The sequence below is a fragment of the Stegostoma tigrinum genome, chromosome 6 (genome assembly GCF_030684315.1).
Source record: "Stegostoma tigrinum isolate sSteTig4 chromosome 6, sSteTig4.hap1, whole genome shotgun sequence".
Lineage (NCBI taxonomy): Eukaryota > Metazoa > Chordata > Chondrichthyes > Orectolobiformes > Stegostomatidae > Stegostoma > Stegostoma tigrinum.
This window is the reverse complement of record NC_081359.1, coordinates 45903907-45927139: the sequence shown is the minus strand read 5'-3', so window position 1 is coordinate 45927139 and position 23233 is coordinate 45903907. Positions and strand designations below refer to the sequence as shown.

General features: G+C 43.4%; 2 protein-coding genes across 10 annotated transcripts in view; one reads left to right on the top strand and one right to left on the bottom strand.

Annotated features, from left to right (window-relative positions):
* Positions 1-23233, top strand: part of khk (ketohexokinase) — a 275763-nt gene that overhangs the window by 229961 nt on the left and 22569 nt on the right. For 3 of the 8 annotated variants that reach the window (XR_009445829.1, XR_009445831.1, XR_009445835.1), the window contains 3 exons: positions 16038-16197; positions 17369-17452; positions 19039-19207. The exons of 4 other annotated variants lie outside the window; for them this stretch is intronic. The gene's annotated coding sequence lies outside the window, so the exon portion shown is untranslated. Of the gene's footprint in view, positions 1-16037; positions 16198-17368; positions 17453-19038; positions 19208-23233 lie in introns of those variants that run through there. One more of the 8 variants, XR_009445832.1, reaches the window with a different exon arrangement.
* cfap410 (cilia and flagella associated protein 410) overlaps positions 2755-23233 on the bottom strand; it is a 65106-nt gene continuing 44627 nt past the window's right edge. For both annotated transcript variants that reach the window (XM_048533615.2, XM_048533614.1), the window contains exons 5-7: positions 9455-9629; positions 7202-7301; positions 2755-3393 (exon numbers count right to left, since the gene is read on the bottom strand). In XM_048533615.2, the coding sequence (XP_048389572.1) occupies positions 3259-3393; positions 7202-7301; positions 9455-9629 (410 nt within the window). In that variant the 3' untranslated portion in view covers positions 2755-3258. The remainder of the gene's footprint in view (positions 3394-7201; positions 7302-9454; positions 9630-23233) is intronic.

Sequence of the window (23233 nt, the reverse complement as noted above, 5' to 3'; positions counted from 1 at the left end):
AACACTGAAATCCGTGTCAGGGTAAATTTTGTGACCTTGCCATCCTCCGATTCATCAGCTGAGGGAGGACAGAATGTGGTTATCAGGAGAAGGTTTCCCTCCTCATGTTTAACTTGAAGCAAACAGACTTTGAGAGGTCTGGAGTCAATGTTGAGGTTCCCTCCCAACTGTACACCATTGTGCAGCCACCTCTGCTGGGGCTATCCTGCTGGTGAGACAGGGCATTTCCAGGGATGGTGATGATGATGATGTCTAGGACAAGACTTAATTCCTACCTTCAAGCTAATTTTGCAAACAAAATGGCTATTCAGTCCATCAAATCTATTCTACCGTCAATGTGATCCTGATTGATCTCTGCCCTGACTCCATACATTTGTCTTTTGACCTATATCCCTTAAAACATTTGCCTAAGAAAATCTTACCTATCTCAGATTTAAAATTAACAACTGATCCAGCATCCACTGCCATTTATAGGTGGTCTACAACCCTTTTTGTGTACAAGTGCTTCCTGGCATCTCTCGAATAGCCTGGGCCTAATTCTCAGAATATGCACCCTACTTCTAGAATCCGCAACTAATGAAAATAGCTTATGGCCTTAATGGAAGTAAACTGCCATCCTTACCCTGGTCTGGCCTCATTGTGTCTCCAGACCGACAGCAATGTGGTTAACATTTAAATGTTAGGGATGCAGAATAAATGCTGGCCTAGCAGTGACGCCTGTCTCATTACCTCGTGTACCCTCTTTTTCACTGAATCTGTTCCTGAAATGTAATTCCAAAGTGGAATCCATGTTTAGAACAAGATTCATTCAAAGAGACTGTGGATTATTGCAATGTTTTTAAAACGTTTTGAATGGCATTCCCAAATATCTTGGCATTTAAACCACACTCTATCAGACTGCGTCTCAAACTTTTTTGTCCACAGAACAATTTTAGCTTTTGCATCCTCAACGTTGCAGTTAAATCCCCTCAGACCTTGAATATTCCTGTAATTTCCTCTAAACCTCACATCATCCTCTCCTCTTTCAGCCAGATTTAAAATGTGGCCTACCCAGACATTTATAAAGGTTGAACACATTTTCCCTGCTTTTGTGATTCTTCTGATGCTTTCCATTATCTTAAACATTTTTGATTTCCTGTCCCTAATACACTGTGTGTACCATGCCTGTTTATTCTCCCTACCCCTTAAAACTCATTGGGATAGTCTGAAGACTCTCTGAGATAGCAGGAACTACTGTAGGTGGAGGCTGAGATAAGACAGTATGGAGCTGGAAGAACACAGCAGGCCAGGCAAATCAGACGAGCAGGCAAGTTGACATTTCGGGTCGGGACCCTTCTTCAGAAACAGATTATCTGTTGTTCCTTCCTCAAAACGGTGTCTAAGCAGTCCCATCCACCGTATCCTTCTGCACCTAGCTTTACTTGTCTTTTCTCTCTGAACCATCTCTCCTCGATTCCACTTCTTTCAAAATAGAGTGTCCCTTTTGACACTGCTTGGGCACCAGCTCTGCCTTCCTTTTGTAGGAGCATTCCTACTCGGGGGACCTTACCCCAATTCTATTTGGGTATATTGATTTCTGTACACTTGTGGCTTTCTGCCCTTAGCCTTTGCATCCCACATCCACACTCTTCCTGGCTTGACAGGGCCTGATTCTTCAATCTCGACTGCTCTGTCTCTATTTCTAGTACACATTATCAGTTAAAGTTCATTACCATCCTGCGGACTTGCATCATTCCCTACTATACTACCTCACGCTCTAATACTATGTGAGGGCTCCATTCCACTTAACCCAGTCCTTCCGTTACCATCGGCTATGACCACATAATGCAACTTTCAACAGCAATGCTTCTGCAATGTTATCATTCATCCCTAATATATGATTCTAACTCCTCCACCTGCCTGCCACTCCCTCTATAGTAGCTGACTGTTCAACCCATTTCTCACCCTCTGCTGTCACCCCTTTCCCTCCATTCCATAACCATAAAAGGATTCTCCTCATCTGTACCTTCCACCAGATTTGTATTTAGCAAATCATCCTCCAGCATTTCCATGTTTAGCGTGATGCCACTGCTGAGTACACCTATGATCGTCCCCTCCCTGTCAAAGATAAAATCCAGTAAATTAAGCATCTCAAAAAATTGAGCTCTGAAATACATTTCCACCTAGAATCAAACATTGAAACTTGAGAACTGCAAGTGTAGAATAATTGGTTTTTACGTTGTAAAGCTACGTGCACTACTCACTTATGCACCAGTTGATCGCTCTGATATCAAAATCACAAGTGTTCTGAAATAGTTAGTTACACACACTACAGGCAGGAGTCTTTGGAGGGGATGTTACAATATATTTGGGAATAATGAGGCCACTGGGTTCTCATCTTGGTTCAGATCGCAAACTAGAGACAGGTTTTATGAATTTGCTGGGCTTTTCTATGGTCTAAATAAATGTGTGTGTTTTAGTACTCTAGGATCTGAATTTGTTTGTAATGTTTCCTCTGTCCCTCCTCCAGCAACACTGACACTTGCTTGTTTAGTTCCATGGTCAAGTTTGTGCATGCAAAAGCTGAACAGTGGTGATGGCTGTTCAACCAGAATGAATAACACTGGCTCAATGGAACTGTCTAGAATAAAATGTCAGGTGTCTTCAGATAGTGACTGGACGCACAGAAATTGTAGGTAACGTCAACATGGGATTTTTTGGTACTGCACTTATCAAGGTCCACACTCTGCCCACTGACACGCTGATGGTAGGATGTATTTTCATGTTAGATTTTTATTCAGATCAATACTTGTGGCAGAAGGTTTCAAGGATAAGAGGACAAAGAAATTCTGACAAGCAATATTAAATCCTTAAACCTGTAGGGAGGAAGTATGAGATTCGTTTTCCTTGCAAATGTTCCCTTTTATTGTGCTAGTACCTTTTCATACAGTAACACAACCGGCCTCTCCAGTCAGATCTGCATTAACTTGAGGGTAACTGGTGAATTTGAACTCTTCTGTTAAACCAGGAACGTGATTACAAGGATGGATGTATCTATGCAGCTACTGGTCACAACAAGCTGTTCCTCCAAGGGAAGACCATGGTAAATCATATGATAGATACTGTCTAGGCCTATGATGTTATCACTTCAGTGAAGTTGCTTCACCTCATCTCTACAAGTCCTAGTTTTAAATTTTCTCTCGCATTTCCTTGAATTTTGAAACAGCTCTCATGAGTCAAAATCAACTTAAACTGTCTGTGAGCCTCGTCAGTTGTCGCTCATTGGTCCTGTTCAGTCTCTTTCCTGTGCAACATTTGGAGTTTCTGCTCTGATGTTCTGTATACAATCTCCAGCCCGTCTCCATCGAGCTCTTTCAAGAGCAAAAGAACAGCACTCAGCACGTTTGAAGTGTGCTGGAAAGAGAAAAATACATTGGTGGGGTTACTGATAGTGAAGAGGATAGTGTCAGTGTTCAGTTTGATATTGATCAGCTGGTACATTAGTCAGAAGAATAGCAGATGGAATTTCATCCTTTTAAGTATGAGGTGATGCATTTTGGGAGGTCTAATAAGGGAAGGATATATACAATTTACGGTCTGCCCTTAAGAGTACTGAGGAACAAAGGACCTTGGTGAACAAGTTCACATATTCCAGGAGGTGTCAGGTGATAGGGTGGTGAGGGAGGCACATGGGATGCTTTGCTTCATTAGCTAGGATGTACAATATAGGAGCATGGAAGTCTTGTTATAACTTTGTAAAACTTTGGTTAGGTGACATTTGGAATACTATCTGCAGTTCTGGTTGCCACGCTATAGGGAGGACATGATTGCACTGGAAACTGAATATGCCGAGTTTGTTTTTCTTGCAGCAGTGGGGGCTAAAGGAGGATTTGATCAAGATACACAAAATTATGACCGACATAGACAAAGTACCATGAGAATTTCTCCCCATGGCTGATACTTCTAAGGGCATAGGCTTAATGCGAGAGTAAGTGGTTTAGAAGAGATCTGGGGAAAAACAATTTCATCCAGAGTGTCGTGCCTGAGAGATTAGCGGAGGCAAGACTCTTCCTACATTCAAGAAGCATCTAAGATGAGTACTTAAAAATGCCAGTGCATAGTAGACTATGTTGCACGTAGGATTGTAGAGTAATTTGGTGTTTGTTGGTCAGCATAACCATGGTGAGTTGATGGGTCACCTTCTATGCTGTATGACTTTGAGATTCAAATGTACAATTTCTGAGAGACTAGTTTCAACAAACCGAAAAAATACATGTACGACAGTCAACAATGCAACACACTCTCCCTCTACTCAAACTAACACACATCATATTGTCTGCATTTCAATTTGATTTTTTTCCCTAGGCTCCCAAACATGGTCTGTCTAACCTTGTTCTATTGTCTTTTAAATCAAAAGTAATTTTTTTCTAGCTATGCACAACTCACTGTGACTTAGTGTTCAAAGAGCTTGTAGGAGGCAGTTGAGAAATTGGATACTTGAAGGTTTCAAAGCACGCAAATGGCTCTTTCAGAAAGCAAGGAGGCATGGGAATCAGGGAAATTTGGCTATCTGGATACAAAACTGGCTGTCCAATAGAAGACAGAGGATGGTAGTAGATGGAAAGTATTCAGCCTGGAGCTCAGTGACCAGTGGTGTTCCGCAGGGATCTGTTCTGGGACCTCTGCTCTATGTGATCTTTATAAATGACTTGGATGAGGAAGTGGAAGAGTGTGTTAGTAAGTTTGCCGATGACACGAAGGATGGTGGAGTTGTAGGGCTGTTGTAGGTTGCACTGGGACATTGACAGGATGCAGACCTGGGCAAAGAAATGGCAGATGGAATTCAACCCAGAAAAAAAAAGTGAAGTGATTCATTTTGGAAGGTCAGATTTGAATGCAGAATAGAGGGTTAATGGCAGGATTCTCAGCAGTGTAGAGGAACAGAGGGATCTTGGGGTCCACGTCCATAGATCCCTCAAATTTGCTGCCCAAATTGATAGGGTTATAAAGAAGGTGTGTGATGTGTTGGCAGGAGAATTGAGTTCAAGAGCTGTGAGATTAAGCTGCAGCTTTATAAAACTCTGGTTAGACCTCACTTGGAATATTGTGTTCAGTTCTGGTTACCTCATTACAGGAAAGATGTGGAAGCTTTGAGAGGGTGCAGAGGAGATTTACAGGATGCTGTTCTGGACTGAAGGGCAGGTCTTATGAGGAAAGGTTAAGCGAGCTAGGACTTTTCTCATTGGAGCGAATAATGAGAGGTGACTTGATAGAGTGGATATCCAGAGATGACTTCCCTGGGTGAAAATAACTATTATGAGGGGGCATAATTTTATGGAAGGTATAGGGGAGATGTCAGAGATAGGTTCTTCACACAAGGAGCATTAGTCATGTGGAATGCGCTGCGGGCAGTGGTAGTGGAGTTAGATACTTTGGAAACTTAAGCGACTCTTGGATAGGCAAATTAAGGACAGTAAAATGTAGGGTAGATCGATCTTGGTAGGATAATAGGTCGGCACAACATTGTGGGTCGAAGGGCCTGTACTGTTCTATGTTCAAAGTAGAAAAGTCATCCAGCCGCCATTTGTGGTTACTGACAGAATATAGTAAGAGTTTTGGACGAAATCTTCCAGCTCTCCTTGAATTTGAAAATGGTGCATTAGGACTGGGGATTGCAAGCGCTATACCTTTGTTCAAAAAGATTCAAGTTTGGCAATGACGAGCATAGTCCAATGTCAAGGATCCATGGGGCAGTGTTTGGGGATCAGGGGCTTGGGATCTACAGGCCAGTTGCCCCAGCATCAGGGAGCAATCAGTCCAGCATCGGGAAGCAAGAGAGGGACTTCACAAGACGTTACAACTTAAAGTCAATTTACTTGTGTGGAGAAGTGCAAGACAGAAAATGATGAACTTGTTAAAGATAAATTACATCTGACTAAATTAGTTGATGGAGTGGATACAGTTGCTGAGGAGAGTTACAGCCACTTTCTGAAAAACATTTAATAAAGAAGTTAACTTCTGGATTGCTGGTAAAGCTAAAGTCCATGGGAATATCACGCAGCATGTAATGAAAAAGTGAGAAAGTAGAGTAATGGTGAACCTTACTTTTTCCAGATAAGAAGGAAACCTAGATTCAGGTATTCCAAGTGCTCAGTGCTGTGGGCTTTTGATTTGTTTGATTTGGAGTTCAGGTGATGGGGAAAATACTGGAAAGTTTGCAGATGACAAGAAGCTGGGAAGTGCAGTAAAACAAATGTAAGGCGAAGTCACCATCATGCCAGTCCCTCAAAGAGATGACTGTCACTGAGTTTAACCGAAAGATCACCACACTTCAGGCGACGGACAAGGTTGAATAGACAGGACCTTCATGGTAACTTCATCCAGTGCAGCAAATGAATCTGATAAATGTATTTGTGTCACTCTGCATTGCAAAACAACCATCCAGTCAACTGAGCTAATGAGGAGATAGTGAGTGAGTGTTGTGATGCTGGCAAAATAGACAAACACTTACCAGATCACATTAATTCCAAAGATTATGAAATGGTTTCTCTGTAGGAAGTGTATGAAACGGCAGTGTAAATGAAAGCATGCAAGAGCCAACAGAACTATAAAGGGACACATGAACCTGCCAGTTCAAGGAAGAGGCAGTTATACAGGCATTAAGGATCCTTGCGATAGGCCTAAGCAGATGTATAGAGCTGAAGAATTGTATCGGGCTTGAAACGTTAACTGTTTCACACCTCACTCGTGCTGACAGACCTGCCAAATCTCTCTAGTACTTTGCTTTCATCATTGTGTCAACTCGGAGGAAAGATGTCACAGCCTTTAAAAGGGGGCAGAAAAATTTTCCCAGCTCAGTGCTTTGGAGAGATTGGAGAAACACAGTTGTTCTCCTTACAACGAATTTTCAAAATCATGAAGGATTTCCAAGAATCTGAGGAGAAACCATTGTGGCAAATTCGATCACCAGGGGAGCTCCGATTCAAGTAACAATAACCAAAATCGACCCTGCATGAACGAGTGAATGGTTGTGATCTAGAAGTGTGCTGCCTGAAAGTGGCTTGTTTCAGTCATAGAAGTCAATAATGACTCTCAAAAAGGAACTTGAACAGCAAAAATTTTACAGAGTAATGGGACTAAATGGCAGCTGTTTCACAGATAGAATAGGAGGCCATTAGCATCATATCCCTGTCAAATGGTACATAATAGATACTTCACTCACCGTTTGCATGCCATTGCAGGTATTTAGGTCCTTCACTCCAACAGGGGAGGAAAATTTATCTCTTCCCAGCGGCTTCATTCCAAGTTCTTCACGGATTTTGCTAGATGGAAAGCCAGTTTGATGAGTAAATGTGACCCTGAAATCATACATTTCTGTGACCTGATCTGTCTGAACTACAACCATAAGTGGTTCCACACTATTTATTTGAGGAGTTCAGCTTTGCCATTATTGTTCATAAAATTTGCCATTCAGTGGGCACCTCTGTGGCTGACATACACACACTTTGGATAGGTCTCCTGTATGAATGACTCTCAAACTCACCGTCTATTCAAAAGACTTTAATCATATCTAACTGTAGGCTTAACTGGGATCGGACAGGAATCAGCCCATCCCTGTGGCACTTTTTACAGGTTGTCATCCTGAAAATACCATTCTATCCCAATGCTCTGACAGTTAATGAGCCTGTTCTCTATCCATGCTAATACACTACCCCAACACCATAGATCCTAATGTTTAGTACCTTACTGAATATCTTTTGGAAATCGAAATATATAACAGATACTAGTTTCTCTTAACCGATTGTGCTTTTTAATCTCCTCAAAGATTTCCAATAAACTTCATGAAGCCAAATTGACTCAGCTTGCTTGTACTATGCATTTAAGTGCTCTGCTATTACATCATTTATAATGAACTGTAACATTTTTCCAAGAATAGATGTTAAGCTAACTAGTCCACACAGTGTGTACATATTCTACAAAATAACTTCTGAAAGGTAATTGGTAAAATAATACTGCCTACAGGCTGGTTCTGATATTACCAAACTTTCATTTTCATTCTTTTTTCCACTTTCAAAGTTGTAAACATTGCAAAATCAGCTTTTCCTCTGGGCAGTAGGGAATCAGAGGCTGGCTGTTATCTATGGGACTTGGTTTAACCATCAATTTTGCTCTCCACTTTCATTCTTTTAGTTGGTGTCCTGAGTTGACTAAGTGCCTCAGGTTCTCTCGTATGAGGAGACAATTGCAACAGTTATAAATATTCAGTCTGAAATTGAACACCAAAATATCAGTGGCCTCAGCACATAATTCAGCCCCATAACACCACTATCTATATTGGAGATCACTATGACAAAGACTCTTCAGCCTATTGCATTTGTGCCTTTCAAAAGCAACCACTTAACTGTTTGAATTCCATGTGCCATTATTTGAGAATAAGACAGAAAGCTCAGCAACCAGACATGACCTATTTCAGATAATTGGTTAAACACTGGGCCAAGGAGTGGCAAGAAGCCAGTGTGAAAGGGTTGAGGTGTTTGCAAACTACGTGATAGGACAAGCTACATGAAAGGTTAGAGACAGCAGACTCAGTAATGACCTCCAAAACAAAATTGGATCAATTTCTAGAAACGGTAGTGATAGAGGTAACAGGCAAGAGTGAGTCCAATTCCCTTTCTTGGAGGCAGTCCAGGCAAGTTGAGCTAAATGACCTCTTGTGCCATAAAATTCAATGAGCTGGATCTTACAGTCCAGGAGGTGGTCTTTGCGACATCTAAAGCCACCCCCTTTTTTTCACTCAGCACTAACGTGTGCCCCAGGAAAGGAGGGCTGTGTTACTCACCCACTGGGCCACTAACTGTTGCACCTGCCACCATGACCACCTTCCAGGGCCTCCTTGCAGTCCCAGCAAAGACCACTGGTGAGATTTTTTTCCACTGCTGGATATGCTACAGCCAGTGGCTCACAAGGGCTGGACTTCCTATCAATGAGAGGAGAAAGTCTGGCCATCAGCCTGTTTACACTGCCACTCTCATTGTGTTATTGCTGTGGTGCAGACTTCCTATTAGTCAGTCTATTTGGGGCTGACTACCCCACCGTTCCGTTAAATCCAGCACAATCCTTAAAGAGACCATATTGTCCCCACAATAAGGAATTTCCACAGGAGAAATAGGGGGACTGGGAGGTAGAATTTAAGAGTGTTGTATTCACCCTGCAATTTTTGAGGTCAGTTATCTCCAAATGGAGATTAGAACATTCATTAGCATCAAAATCTCTTTTAGAAATGAACACGAAACCTCTTGTATAAAACCTAAGATGTGGCAAGGCATTTTTCAGTTTGGCTACTAAGTAGCCATTCAGTCCCGTTCATTGTTAAACATTGGGCTCTAAAAATAATCTACTTGTGTGTGACGAGGAAATTGTGAATTAACCCTGCTGATTAAATTCAAACAGAAAGTTGATACTGCCCCTTCCTCACTTTGTCTCTTCCATTCTGAAACTCAAGACATCACTTTCCGTTTGAGTGCTTGGTTCAGAGGTGCTGACTTCTCTCCTCGAGCAATTCCTTATTGGCTCCAAGGACTGTTTGTTGTGCACGGCAGCCATCTCCTCTCCATCCTCTAAAGCCTGAGTCACCTCCTCCTCAGTCACAACTGCAACAGATCAATGAGAAGATTTCAGCAAGAGCAATTTCACAATTTGCCTTAATTGCAGGACACTGGGACTGCGTTCTGTTCCAGCACCTCTGCCTAACTCAAACCTACTGACTTAAACTGGATAAGCTGTTCAGTTCCCTCTGATCCTCAGCCACCCTACATTTGTATGACTCAAGACAATCAGTGAACCACAGCCGTATCTGATCCTATACTAACAAAGATACACAAATATCTCAGACCAGATCATAACCAACAGTGAAACTACCAAACATGTGTTACAAGCACAAACAGGAGGCCATTTGTCAACCATCTGGCTTCATGCTGGACTCATTAGCCTTCATGAACAACTTCTGTACATCTATCCTGTTTAGGCCTGTTAGAACGTTATAGGTTTCTAGAAGAACCTTGTCATTCTTCTGAACTCCAGAAAATATAATCCTAACTGATTTAATCACTTCTCATATGTCAGTCCTGCCATCCCAGAAATCAGTCTGGTATAACTCCATAGCAATAGACAATAGGTGCAGGAGTAGGCCATTCGGCCCTTTGAGCCAGCACCACCATTCATTATGATCTTGGCTGATCATCCACAATCCTGTTCCTGCCTTATCCCCATAACCCTTGATTCCACTATCTTGAAGAGCTCTATCTATCTCTTGCTTGAAAGTATCCAGAGACTTGGCCTCCACTGCCTTCTGGGCAGAGCATTCCATATATCCACCACTCTCTGGGTGAAGAAGTTTCTCCTCAACTCTGTTCTAAATGGCCTACCCCTTATTTTTAAACTGTGTCCTCTGATTCTGGACTTCCCCATCAACGGAAACATGCTTCCTGCCTCCAGATGTCCAATCTTTTAATTATCTTATACATCTCAATCAGATCCCCTCTCATTGTCCTAAACTCACGTGTATACAAGGCCAGATGGTCCAATCTTTCAACACATGATAGTTCCGCCATTCTGGGAATTGACCTCGTGAACCTACGCTGCACTCGCTCAATAGCCAGAATGCCCTTCCTCAAATTTGGAAACCAAAACTGCACACAATACTCCAGGTGCGGTCTCACCAGGGCCCTGTACAGCTGCAGAAGGACCTCTTTGCTCCTATACTCAATTCCTCTTGTTATGAAGGCCAGCATGCCATTAGCTTTCTTCACTGCCTGCTGTACCTGCATGCTGGCTTTCATTGACTGATGTACAAGAACACCTAGATCTCGTTGTACTTCCACTTTACCTAACTTGACTCATTTAGATTGTAATCTGCCTTCCTGTTCTTGCCACAAAGTGGATAACCACACATTTATCCACATTAAACTGCATCTGCCATGCATCCGTCCACTCACCTAGCCTATCAAAGTCACCCTGTATTCTCATAACATCTTCCTCACATTTCACCCTGCCACCCAGCTTTGTGTCATTAGCAAATTTGCTAATATTACTTTAAATGCCTTTATCTATATCATTAATGTATATTGTAAATAGCTGCGGTCCCAGCACCGAAACTTGTGGAACCCCACTTGTGGCTGCCTGCCATTCCGAAAGGGACCCGTTTATCACTACTCTTTGCTTCCTGTCAGCCAGCCAATTTTCAATCTAAGCCAGTATTTTGCCCCCAATACCATGTGCCCTAATTTTGCTCACTAGCAAGACCATCCTTCCTCAGGTAAGGAGACCAAAACTGCATGCAGCCTTCCAGGTGTGGTCTCACCATAGCCTTGAATAATTGGCGCAAGACATTCCTGCTCCTGAACTCAAATCCTCTTGCTATGAAGGTCAACATACCATTTGCCTTCTTTCCTACCTGGTGCACCTGCACGCTTAAATTTGTGCAGCACAGAAAAAGAAACCTGAGGCTTCTGAAGCTCCAGATTTTTTAGAAGGTGAGTAATTGAACACTACTGAAGGAAGACAGATAAAGAGACACTGGGACTACATGTGGTACTACACATCTGTGAACAGCATGGCCCAAGAAATCAGATGAGTAGCAGCTATTTAAAGAGCAATTTAAGGCTTTGATTGAATAGAATTTCTCAGTTACTTTCAGTTTTAGTCCATTTGTTTTAGTTTAATTGTTTGAAGAATTAATATCTTCTCAATTGGTTTCTTCCATTGGGGCCATTTGGGAAGTTCAGTTCTTTCACAGTACAGGTCACCATGGTGATTAGACAAGCAAAAATTAGAATGAAACAGAAATGTTCCACAATTAGGGGACAAAAAGGATTTCAGTTGCATTAAACCAGAGTCTATAGGTATGAGGCTGGAAAAGCACAGCAGGTCAGACAGCATCAGAGGAGCAGTAAACTCAATGTTTTGGGCAGAAACCCTTCGTCAGGGCTTTACTTAGTACATTATCTTCATATGAACCCTGAGGTCCCTCTATTTCTATATATCCCCCAAAGTTGCACCATTTAGCCTGCATTGTCTCTCCATATTTCTATCAAAATGCATTACCTTGTATTTCTCTGCATTGAAGTTCATTTGCCAGGTGTCTGCCCATTTGGCCTCTGTCCCTCTGAAGTCACTCAGGATCATTCTCACAATTCACTATTCTTCCTAACTTGGTATCATCTGCAAATTTAGACATCTTGCCCTCAACACCCATCTCCAAATCTTTTATATAAATTGGAACAAGCAACGGTCCCAACACTGATCCCTGGGGTACACCACTTCCGACTCATCTCCAATCTGAGAAATGCCCATCTGCACCTACCCTCAGTTTCCTATCTCTTAGCCAACTTTTAATCTATGCCAAGGACCCCCATCCCAAACATTTACAGTTTGCTAACCAGCCTGCCATGTTGCACCGTATCAAATGCCTTCTGAAAGTCCAAAAGTACAACATCCACAGCCCTACCCTCTTCCACTGCCAGTTTCTTCTCTTTGAGAAGACACAAAATTTGTCAGGTATGACCAGCCTTTGACAAAAGCCACGTTTGACTGTCCAGTATTAGCTTTCTTTTCTTTAAGTAAATATTTACCTTATTCCAGTATTTTGGCCTCCAGCAGCTTTCCCCACTATTCTTTTCAAGCTTACAGGTCTGTAGCATCCTTGGTTATGCTTTGCCCCCTTGTTAAACAAATCTGTTACATTTGCAACTCTCCAGTCCCTGGACTAATCCTGTGTTCTGGAAAATTTCTGTCAACAGCTCCAAAATTTGATGGAGCTATGAGGGAGAGCTGGCCAAAGTTCAATGGTACAATACCCTAGCAGGGATGGCAGTAGAACAACAATGGCAGGTATTTCTGGATATAATGCAGAAGGTGCAGGATCAGTTCATTCCAAAGAGGAAGAAAGATCCTAAGGGGCGGCTGTGGCTGACGAGGGAAGTTAAGGACTGTATAAAGATAAAAGAGAAGAAGTATAACATAGCAAAGTTGAGCGGGAAGCCGGAGGACTGGGAAGCTTTTAAAGAGCAACAGTGGATAACTAAAAAGGCAATACACAGAGAAAAAATGAGGTCTGAAGGAAAACTGGCCAAAAATATAAAGGAGGATAGTAAAAGCTTTTTTAGGTATGTGAATAGAAAAAAAAATGGTTAAGACTAAAATTTGGCCCTTCAAGTCAGAAACAGGTGAATTTTTTTATGGGGAATAAGGAAATGGCAGAAGAGTTGAATAGGTACTTTGGATCTGTCTTCACTAGGGAAGACACAAGCAATCTCCCAGATGTAATAGTGGCTGAAGGGCCTAGAGTAATGGACGAACTGAAGGGAATTTATATTAGGCAGGAAATGGTGTTGGATAGACTGTTAGGTCTGAAGGCTGATAAGTCTCTGGGACCTGATGGTCTGCATCCCAGGGTACTTAAGGAGGTGGCTGTAGAAATCGTGGATGCATTGGTAATCGTTTTCCAATGTTCTATAGATTTAGGATCAGTTCCTGCGGATTGGAGGGTGGCTAATGTTCCACTTTTCAAGAAAGGAGGGAGAGAGAAAACAGGAAATTATAGACCGGTTAGCCTGACGTCAGTGGTGGGAAAGATGCTGGAGTCAATTATGAAAGATGAAATTATGACTCATTTGGATAGCAGTAACAGGATAGGTCAGAGTCAGCATGGATTCATGAAGGGGAAATCGTGCTTGACTAATCTTATGGAATTTTTTGAGGATGTATCTATGAAGATGGACAAGGGAGAACCAGTGGATGTAGTGTATGTGGACTTTCAGAAAGCCTTTGATAAAGTCCCACATAGGAGATTGGTGAGCAAAATTAGGGCACATGGTATTGGGGGCAAAATACTGACTTGGACTGAAAATTGGCTGGCTGACAGGAAGCAAAGTCTAGTGATAAACGGGTCCCTTTCGGAATGGCAGGCAGCGACCAGTGGGGTTCCACAAGTTTCGGTGCTGGGACCGCAGCTATTTACAATATACATTAATGATATAGATAAAGGCATTAAAAGTAATATTAGCAAATTTGCTGATGACACCAAGCTGGGTGGCAGTGTGAAATGTGAGGAAGATGTTATGAGAATACAGGGTGATTTGGACAGGCTAGGTGAGTGGACGGATGCATGGCAGATGCAGTTTAATGTGGATAAATGTTTGGTTATCCACTTTGTGGCAAGAACAGGAAGGCAGATGACAATCTAAATGGAGTCGAGTTAGCTAAAGGGGAAGTACAACGAGATCTAGGTGTTCTTGTACCTCAGTCAATGAAAGCAAGCATGCAGGTACAGCAGGCAGTGAAGAAAGCTAATGGCATACTGGCCTTCATAACAAGAGGAATTGAGTATAGGAGCAAAGAGGTCCTTCTGCAGCTGTACAGGGCCCTGGTGAGACCGCACCTGGAGTATTGTGTGCAGTTTTGGTTTCCAAATTGGAGGAAGGGCATTCTGGCTATTGAGGGAGTGCAGCGTAGGTTCACGAGGTCAATTCCCGGAATGGCGGGACTATCTTATGTTGAAAGATTGGAGCGACTGGGCTTGTATACACTTTGAGTTTAGAACGATGAGAGGGGATCTGATTGAGATGTATAAGATTATTAAGGGATTGGACACTCTGGAGGCAGGAAGTATGTTTCTGCTGATGGGGAAGTCCAGAACCAGAGGACACAATTTAAAAATAAGGGGTAGGCCATTTAGAACAGAGTTGAGGAACAACTTCTTCATTCAGAGAGTGGTGGATATATGGAATGCTCTGCCCCAGAAGGCAGTGGAGGCCAAGTCTCTGGATACTTTCAAGAAAGAGATAGATAGAGCTCTTCAAGATAGTGGAATCAAGGGTTATGGGGATAAGGCAGGAACAGGATACTGATTGTGGATGATCAGCCAAGATCATAATGAATGGTGGTGCTGGCTCGAAGGGCCGAGTGGCCTACTCCAGCACCTATTGTCTGTTGATCCCATATTTCTCTGAGCAATCTAGGGTGCATCCCATCCAGGTTTGGCGACATCTCTACCTGGAATGCTGCCGGCCTTTTTTAGTACCTCTTCTTTATCTATCACTACATCATTTAACTCATTGATTTAATTTCAATGGGAAAGAGAAACTGGCCATCTACCCTTATACAGCCAAACAAACTTTTAAACCACCTTCAACAAGGAAAATAACCAAAAGAACTTCAGCAGTCAGGGTCTATGTCCTGGCTAGAGGCACAACATACAAGACAAAAAAAGCATACTACATGAGCCTCAAAATATTGCTATTCTGCATCCCCAGGGAAACAAGTTGATTATCCTCAGTGACTTGAACGACAGAGTCAGGAGACATACAAACTTCAATGGACTACTCCCTTTTTTAATTCATTCATGGGACAAGGGTGTTGCCAGCCTACTTTAGAGGGCACTTAAGAGTCAATTACATTGCTGTGGGTTGAGTCACATGCAAGCATTGGTACTTAATAGATTACATCAGCTTTCGAGCGAGGAAATGCAAAAGTGCTTGCAGTACTCATGCCATGACGGGAGCTGAAAAATGCTGGATCAACCGTCGACTAGTCTGCGTTACCATCTCTATTGACCCGGCGCCAAACCGGCAGAGCCAAAAAGAACTCCGCTGTAGAAGACTCAAAGACCCTGAAAAAAGAAACCTATTCGGGCAACGTCTCACAGAAAACTTGACATTCAATCTGTCAGAGTGCCCACAGATAAGACCATTGTACAATTTTTGTCAGAAGAGAAGGTGCCTCCATTGCTGTTCAGGAGAGGTCGCTAAACCTATAACCATACTAACAGATACTGGGCAACACAATTACTTTTGCTGGAGAAAGATGTTATTCCCACCAGAGAATTCAAGCTATTAAGGAGATTGGTGGAGAACATATTGTGATTACATTATATAAAGTAAAACTGGAATGTGATTTGTTGAAGAAGAAATTTTCGGAGTAGTAAAGACTATGCAGTGATTTGGTAACACTGAGGAAGGGTCACTCAACCAGATATGTTAACTCTTGATTTCTCTCTATAGATGCTGCCAGACCGACTGAGCTTTTCCGGCAATTTCAAATTTTGTCCCTGGTACTTTTTCCTTTGTGTTTGGTAACCAGACTGATGGCAAAACAAAATCCGTGACACCTCAAATATCGAGCAAGAGGGCTGGCTGCTTAGGATCCAGCTTGAGGAACTAAGTGAGTAGTACCAGAAGGGAGACTGTGAAATCCTTACTTTTTGGTTTGTAGTTCATTAGGAATGCGAGCGAGAGTGCAAGATTTTATTTGGTGATTCGTGAGTAAGGTTGAGTAATTGTGTCCTGATGCAGGGTGTAAATCTGAAACATCAACATTCCTGCTCCTCTGATGCTGCCTGATCTATTGTGTTCCTCCAGCTCCATGCTGCATTGGCTTGGACTCCAGCAGCTGCAGTTCTTACTATCTTCTTGAGTAATTGGTTCCTACTTTATTGCTTGTCATTGATAAAATTCACAGTGGCAGGCAAACTCAGCATTGTGAAATGCTGCTTCTGTAATACATGGAAAATCAGGGACTCTCCCAGTGTCCATGGTGACCGCTATAAAGTAGTACGTCCAGCCGTAGCTCCCCATTGACCGCCTGGAGCTACCATAGACTCACTATGGCACATCCACGATGCTGAGGATGTCATTGATACCATGCTAAGTGTGCTGGTCACATAACAAGTAAAAGCTGTACAAGCAGAAAAGCTTAGGGTGAACAGAGAACATCAGAACATTACAGCACAGTACAGGCCCTTCGGCCCTCGATGCTCTGCTGACCTGCCATACCGATCTGAAGCCCATCTAACCTACACTATTCCATGAACGTCCATTGCTTGTCCAATGGTGACTTAAATGTACTTAAAGTTGGTGAATCTACTACCGTTGCAGGCAAAGTGTTCCATTCTCTTACTACATTGAGTAAAGAAACTACCTCTGACATCTATCCTATATCATTCTCCCCTCAGTTTAAAGCTATGCCCTCTCGTGCTCGCTGTCACCATCCTAGGAAAAAGGCTTTCCCTATCCACCCTATCTAACCCTCTCATTATCTTTTATGCCTCAATTAAGTCACCTCTCAACCTTCTTCTCTCTAACAAAAACAGCCTCAAGTCCCTCAGCCTTTCCTCGTAAGACCTTCCCTCCATACCAGGCAACATCATAGTAAATCTCCTTTGCACCCCTTCCAAAGCTTCCACATCCTTCTTTATAATGCGGTGACCAGAACTGTACACAATACTCCAAGTGCGGCCGCACCAGAGTTTTGTACAGCTGCAGCATAACCTCTTGGTTCCGGAACTCGATCCCTCTATTAATAAAAGCTAAAACACTGTATGCCTTCCTAACAGCCCTGTCAACCTGGGTGGCAACTTGCAAGGATCTGTGTACATGGACACCGAGATCTCTCTGCTTATCTGACTAATGGAAGACTGGTAAGCATAGGAATGGAGTGCAGGAATTCCCTGTGACTATTCCCCTCTCGAAACAGATATATTGTGTTGGATACGGCGGGGTTGGTTACTTGGGATCAGCAAGTTTGGGGCAACACTCGGTTCTGCTGCACAGCAGGGGAGGGAAAAAAGGAGAGCAGTAGTGATAGGAAAGTTGATTGTAAGGGGAAATCAACATGCAGTTCTGGAGTAGCAAACAAGACTTAAATTGTATGTTGCCTCCCTGCGCTAGAGTCCAGGATGTCTTAGAGCAGTTGCAGGGCATTCAGAAAAGAAAGGACAGCCATAAGTCATGGTACATGTCAGTGCCAACGGCATGAGTGAAAAAAGAAATGTAGTCCTGCAACAGGTATTGAGTGTATTAGGGTGCAGATTAAAGAGGAAGACTACTAAAGTTGTAATTTTAAGATTACCTTCACCGCCACTTGCTTTTGAGCATTGGAATAGGAAGAAGGACACACGTTACCTGGCGAAAATGGATAGTTAAGGAGAGAGGGCTTTCGATTTTTGGATCACAGGGAAAACGTTTGGAGTAGCTGGGGCATGTACAAGCTAGACACGTTACACTGAACTAGAGAGAATAACACAGTGTGCAGCAGGGGAGTTGACGTTTCAGGTCAGGACTCTTCTTCAGAAATGGGGGAGGGGAAGGGAGATCTGAAATCAAGAGAGAGGAGGGGTAGGGCTGGGGAAGGTAGATGCGATGGCGGTAGGTGAGTGAAGGTAAGCAGTGGTGGGTATTGGTTAGTGAGCTGGGAGGAGTGGATAGGTAGGAGAGAAGATGGACACGTCAGGTCAAGGAGGAGGGTGGGAGAGTTGGTCACAGGAGGATGCTGGGGTGGGGGGGGTAGACTTTGAAAATGGTATGTCCACATTGACACCATTGAGTTGTAGGCTCCTAAGATGGAATATGAGGTGCTGCTCCACTAGTTGAACCAATGAAGACCACCAATGAAAACCACCACCATAATAATGAGGGAAGATATTTTAGAAGGGAGGCCTACCATCTAGGCAGAGCTTAGAAATAAAGATGGGGTGATAGCTGGGATTATGCCACAGGTCCCCCAGCAGTCAGAAGGAGATAAAGGGGCACATATGTAGGAAAATCACAAAGGTGCAAGAGAAACAAATTTGTAAGGGATTTCAACTTTGCTAAAATTAACTGGGATTGCTTCCCTTTGAAAGGATTAGATGGGGCAGAATTTTTAAAGTGCACACAGGAAAAGTTTTGGTGCCAATACGCAAGACAGTCCAATATGGAATAATACCAATCCAGAGGTTGAAGTTTCAGTGGACAAGCAATTTAGGTATAGTGACTGTGTGATTTTCAAAGTCATTATGGAAAGAGATAAGCAAAGTGCGGAAGTCAATATCTATATTTGAGGAAGGTCAATTTCAATATCGAGTTTTGAGAAGATTTGTAGCTCAGGTTGTGGTTCTGGATGTGAGATTGCTCGCTGAGCTGGAAGGTTAGTTTTCAGACGTTTTGTCACCATTCTAGGTAACATCATCTTTGAGCCTCCGATGAAGCGCTGGTGTTATGTCCTGCTTTCTATTTATCTGTTTAGGTTTCCTTGGGTTGGTGATGTCAATTTCAATATCATTAAACAGTATCTAGTAAACATAATTGGAGACAAAAAAATTGCAGATGTTGAAATCCAACATGGACAAACTGGAGGCTAGAAGAAAACAGCAAGCCAGGCAGCATCTGGAGGAAAGGAGCAGTCAACTTTTCAGGTATTCCGCTTCTCTAGGACTGGACGTGGGGGTAAGGGGAGCTGCAGTTGGTGTTGGGGCGGGGGGGGGAGGTGGGAAGGGAGGGAGGAGGAGGAGGAAAAAGAGGGCTGGAAGCAGAATGGTGGTGATAGGTGGATACCGGTAGTAGACTGAAGATTGGTGGAGTAACAGATAGTGAAGGGGACTGTCAGAGATTACAGCAGAACATAGATAGATTGGAGAGGTGGGCAGATAAATGGCAGATTGAGTTCAATCTGGGCAAATGCGAGGTGATGCATTTTGGAAGATCTATTTCAAGAGCGAACTATACAGTAAATGGAAAAGTCTTGGGGAAAATTGATGTACAGAGAGATCTGGGTTTTCAGGTCCATTGTTCTCTGAAGATGGCAATGCAGGTCAATAGAGTGGTGAAGAAAGCATACGGCATGCTTTCCTTCCTCGGATGCGGTATTGAGTACAAGCAGTTGTATAGGACCTTGGTTCGGCCACATTTAGAGCACTGCATACAGTTCTGGTCGCCACATTATCAAAAGGATGTTGATGCTTTGGAGAGGGTGCAGAGGAGGTTCACCAGGATGTTGCCTGGTATGGAGGGAGCTAGCTATGAAGAAGGGTTGAGTAGAATAGGATTATTTTCATTAGAAAGACAGAGATTGAGGGATATAGACAAGGTGGATAGCAAGAAGCTTTTTCACCCCCAAGAGTGGAGGACTCAGTTATTAGGGGTCATGAGTTCAAAGTGAGAGGAGGAACGTTTAACGGAGATATGCGTGGAAAGTTCTTTATGCAGAGGGTGGTGGGTGCCTGGACCGCGTTGCCAGCAGAGGTGGTAGCCGTAGACACAATAGTGTCTTTTAAGATGTATCTGGACAGGTACACAGATGGGCAGGGAGCAAAGGGATACCGACCCTTAGAAGATAGATGACAGGTTTAAACAGAGGATTTCGATCGGTGCAGGCTTGGAGGGCTAAAGGGCTTGTTCCTGTGCTGTAATTTTCTTTGTTCTTTGTAATGACCTGGTTGGTAGCTTGAAGGGAGGGTCAGAAGATGGAATGGAAGGGAGGAGGTGGGCTGGAAAGGGAGCCAGGGGATAGTTGGGAAGGTTATTTGAAATTGGAGAACTGTGTTGAGTCCTCCAGTCTGTAGGGTGCCCAGGCGGAAGGTAAGGCATTGTTCTTCAATTCTGTGTTGCGAGTTGCTGCAACACTGGAGGAGGCTGGGGACTGACCTGCAGAGGAGTGGGGAAGGGACTCGAAATGAGAGGTGGTCAGGAGGTCAGGTTAGCGGTTACAGGTTAGGCGAAGATGCTTGGCGAAACTGTCACTTAGTCTAAGTTTGTTCTCACCAATGTAGAGAAGTCCATATTGGGAGCACTGGATGCAATTGACTTGGTCGGAGGAGATGCAGTTGAAGATCCATCTCACTTGATAGGACTGTTTAGGGCTGTGAATGAAGGTGAGGTTGGTAGTGTGTGGCAGTTACAGGGGAAGGTACCAGGTGGGTTAGACTGTTTGGTGGGGAGTGTGACATGAACTAAGAAGTGGCAAAATGGTCCTTGCAGAAGGCAGACAGTGGTGGGGAGTGTTCCGATGTTGGGGTCTAATTGGAGTACGAGGAAGTGTTTGAGGACGATACATTGAATGTGGAGTCTGGTGGGTTGGAAAGTGAGGACAAGGGGAAACCCCTAACTTTATTATGTTTGGTGTGGGTTGGGGGGTGGGGGGGAGAAGAGGAGGAGGTGGTTAAGAGCCGTGAAGCAGGGAACAAAGGTGGGTGTGGTGGAGGGCTGTCTGGATGACAGAGACGGGGAGAAAGAGCGTTGTTTGATTGAAAGGCGGACATCCAGGATGCCTGGGAGTGGAAAACCTCAGAGAAAATGCGACGGAGACAGAGGAATTGGAAAAACAGAATGGAGTTTTGCAGGAAACATAGTGGGAGGTGGTGTAGTCTAGGTAGCCGTGGGAATCTGTGGATTTATAATAAAAGTCAGTACATAAACTGTTGCCAGAAATGGCTCAGAACATATACTGGTACTGTTCACCAACTCTTCCACCATTATATAAGATGACTGCATTGGTGCTGCATCCGGCACCCAGGCTGAACTAGATCAGTTCATCAACTTCACTAACAACTTCAACCCCGTCCTCAAATTCACTTGGTCTGTCTCAGGCACTTGCTTCCCCTTTCTTGATCTGTCCATTTCCATTTCTGGTGACAGTTTAGGTGATGAATATACAAGAAATGGACGAGTAGGGACCAAGAAGGGATTCATATCATTTGGCATCACGTTCAGCACAACATCGTGAGCCGAAGGGCCCCTGTCTGTGTTGTACACTGTAAGGTTAAGTTTGGGTTCTCATCATAGAATCCCTGCAGTGTGGAAACGGGTCCTTTGGCCCAACAAGTCAACACTGACCCTTGGAGCATCCCACCCAGAACCATCCCTCTATAATCCACCTAAGCCGCACATCGCTGAACACCACGGGCAATTTAGCATGGCCAATGCACCTAACCTGCACATCTTTGGACTGTGGGAGGAAACTGGAGCACCCAGAGTAAACCCACGCAGACACGGGGAGAATGTGCAAACTCCACACAGACAGTCGCCCAAGGATAGAATCAAGCCTGGGTCCCTGGCACTGTGAGGCAACAATGCTAACCACTGAGCCACCGTGCTGCCCCCAAAGCAGACAGCGTGCATTTGTAAAGAATCAGCCCACTTCAAGTCTCGGTTTTGTAATGACAAAAACAAAACTTTCCAGTGCTCGTCACTCACTTCAGGAAGAACACTACACCTAGATTTGAACTCTGATCCCAGAGTTCAGAAACCAGCGGGTCACCATTACGCCGTGTTAACCAGAGCCTCGTCCTCTTTTGTAGGACCTTCAACATACTGCCTTAAAAAGTTGCTGTGGATGTATTTTAAAAATGCTGCTCCCTCTAAACCTTCCACACTATGACTATCCCAGGAAATGTTGGGGAAGTTAAAATCCCCAATTATCACTACCCTATTACATTTACAGTTTCTTGAAATTTTCCTACATATCTTCTATTTTTCTGTTTGGGGGCGCATAGTGCATTCACTGCATCATGATTGCTCTTTTTAGATTTCTAAAGTCAGCTCATACAGCTTCATTTGAGAAACCTTCTGAGATGTCATCCCTCTTTACTATTGTAATAGATTCTCTGATCAAAATTGCAACACCACCTTCTCTTTTCCCTTCTTCCCAATCTCACCTGATGATCCTGTACAGAACATAGAACTGTACCGCACAGGAATGGGCCATTCGGCCCACGATGTATTGAACATGATGCCAAATGAAACTAATCCCTTCTGCCTGTCCTTGATCCACATCCCTCCATTCCTTGCATGTTCACGTGCTTATCAAAAAGTCCCTCAAATGCCCATTATTATATCTGCTTCCACCATCACCCATCCCAGAATACTGAGCTCCAATCCTGCCCTCTCTCAACCATGTGTCAGTAACAGCCATGACACCATACCCTCATGTTTTAATTTGTAACCCCAGCCCATGTGCCTTGTTCATCAGGCTCCTTACATTAAAATAAATATCATCCAACCTTGCCAAATATTTTTTTGCCTTAACTGGCCTTTAATGTCATTGCCTTCCATCCACACTTACTATCTTTTAATTTTGGACATTCACTTCCGTACTGAACATTCTCCGTAGATCCCACCCCTGCCAAATTAGTTTAAGTCCTTCCCGGCAGCACTTGCAAACCTTGCCAGAAAGATGCTGGTCCCATTTTGGGTCAGATCCCATCCTCTTTTTAGATTCCACCATCCCCAAAATCCCAAAAATCTAAAGCCTGCCCTCCTGCACACACTCTCCAGCTACTCATCCATCTGGATTAAACTCCTGTTCTGTACTTGGCTGCACGGGACCCAATATTATCTTTTAGATCCTGGTCTTTAATCTGCTTCCTAGATCCCTAAATTCCGCTTTCAGGACCACATTTTTTTTTTAAACCTATGTTTTTGGTACCTACATGTAAGCACAGTCA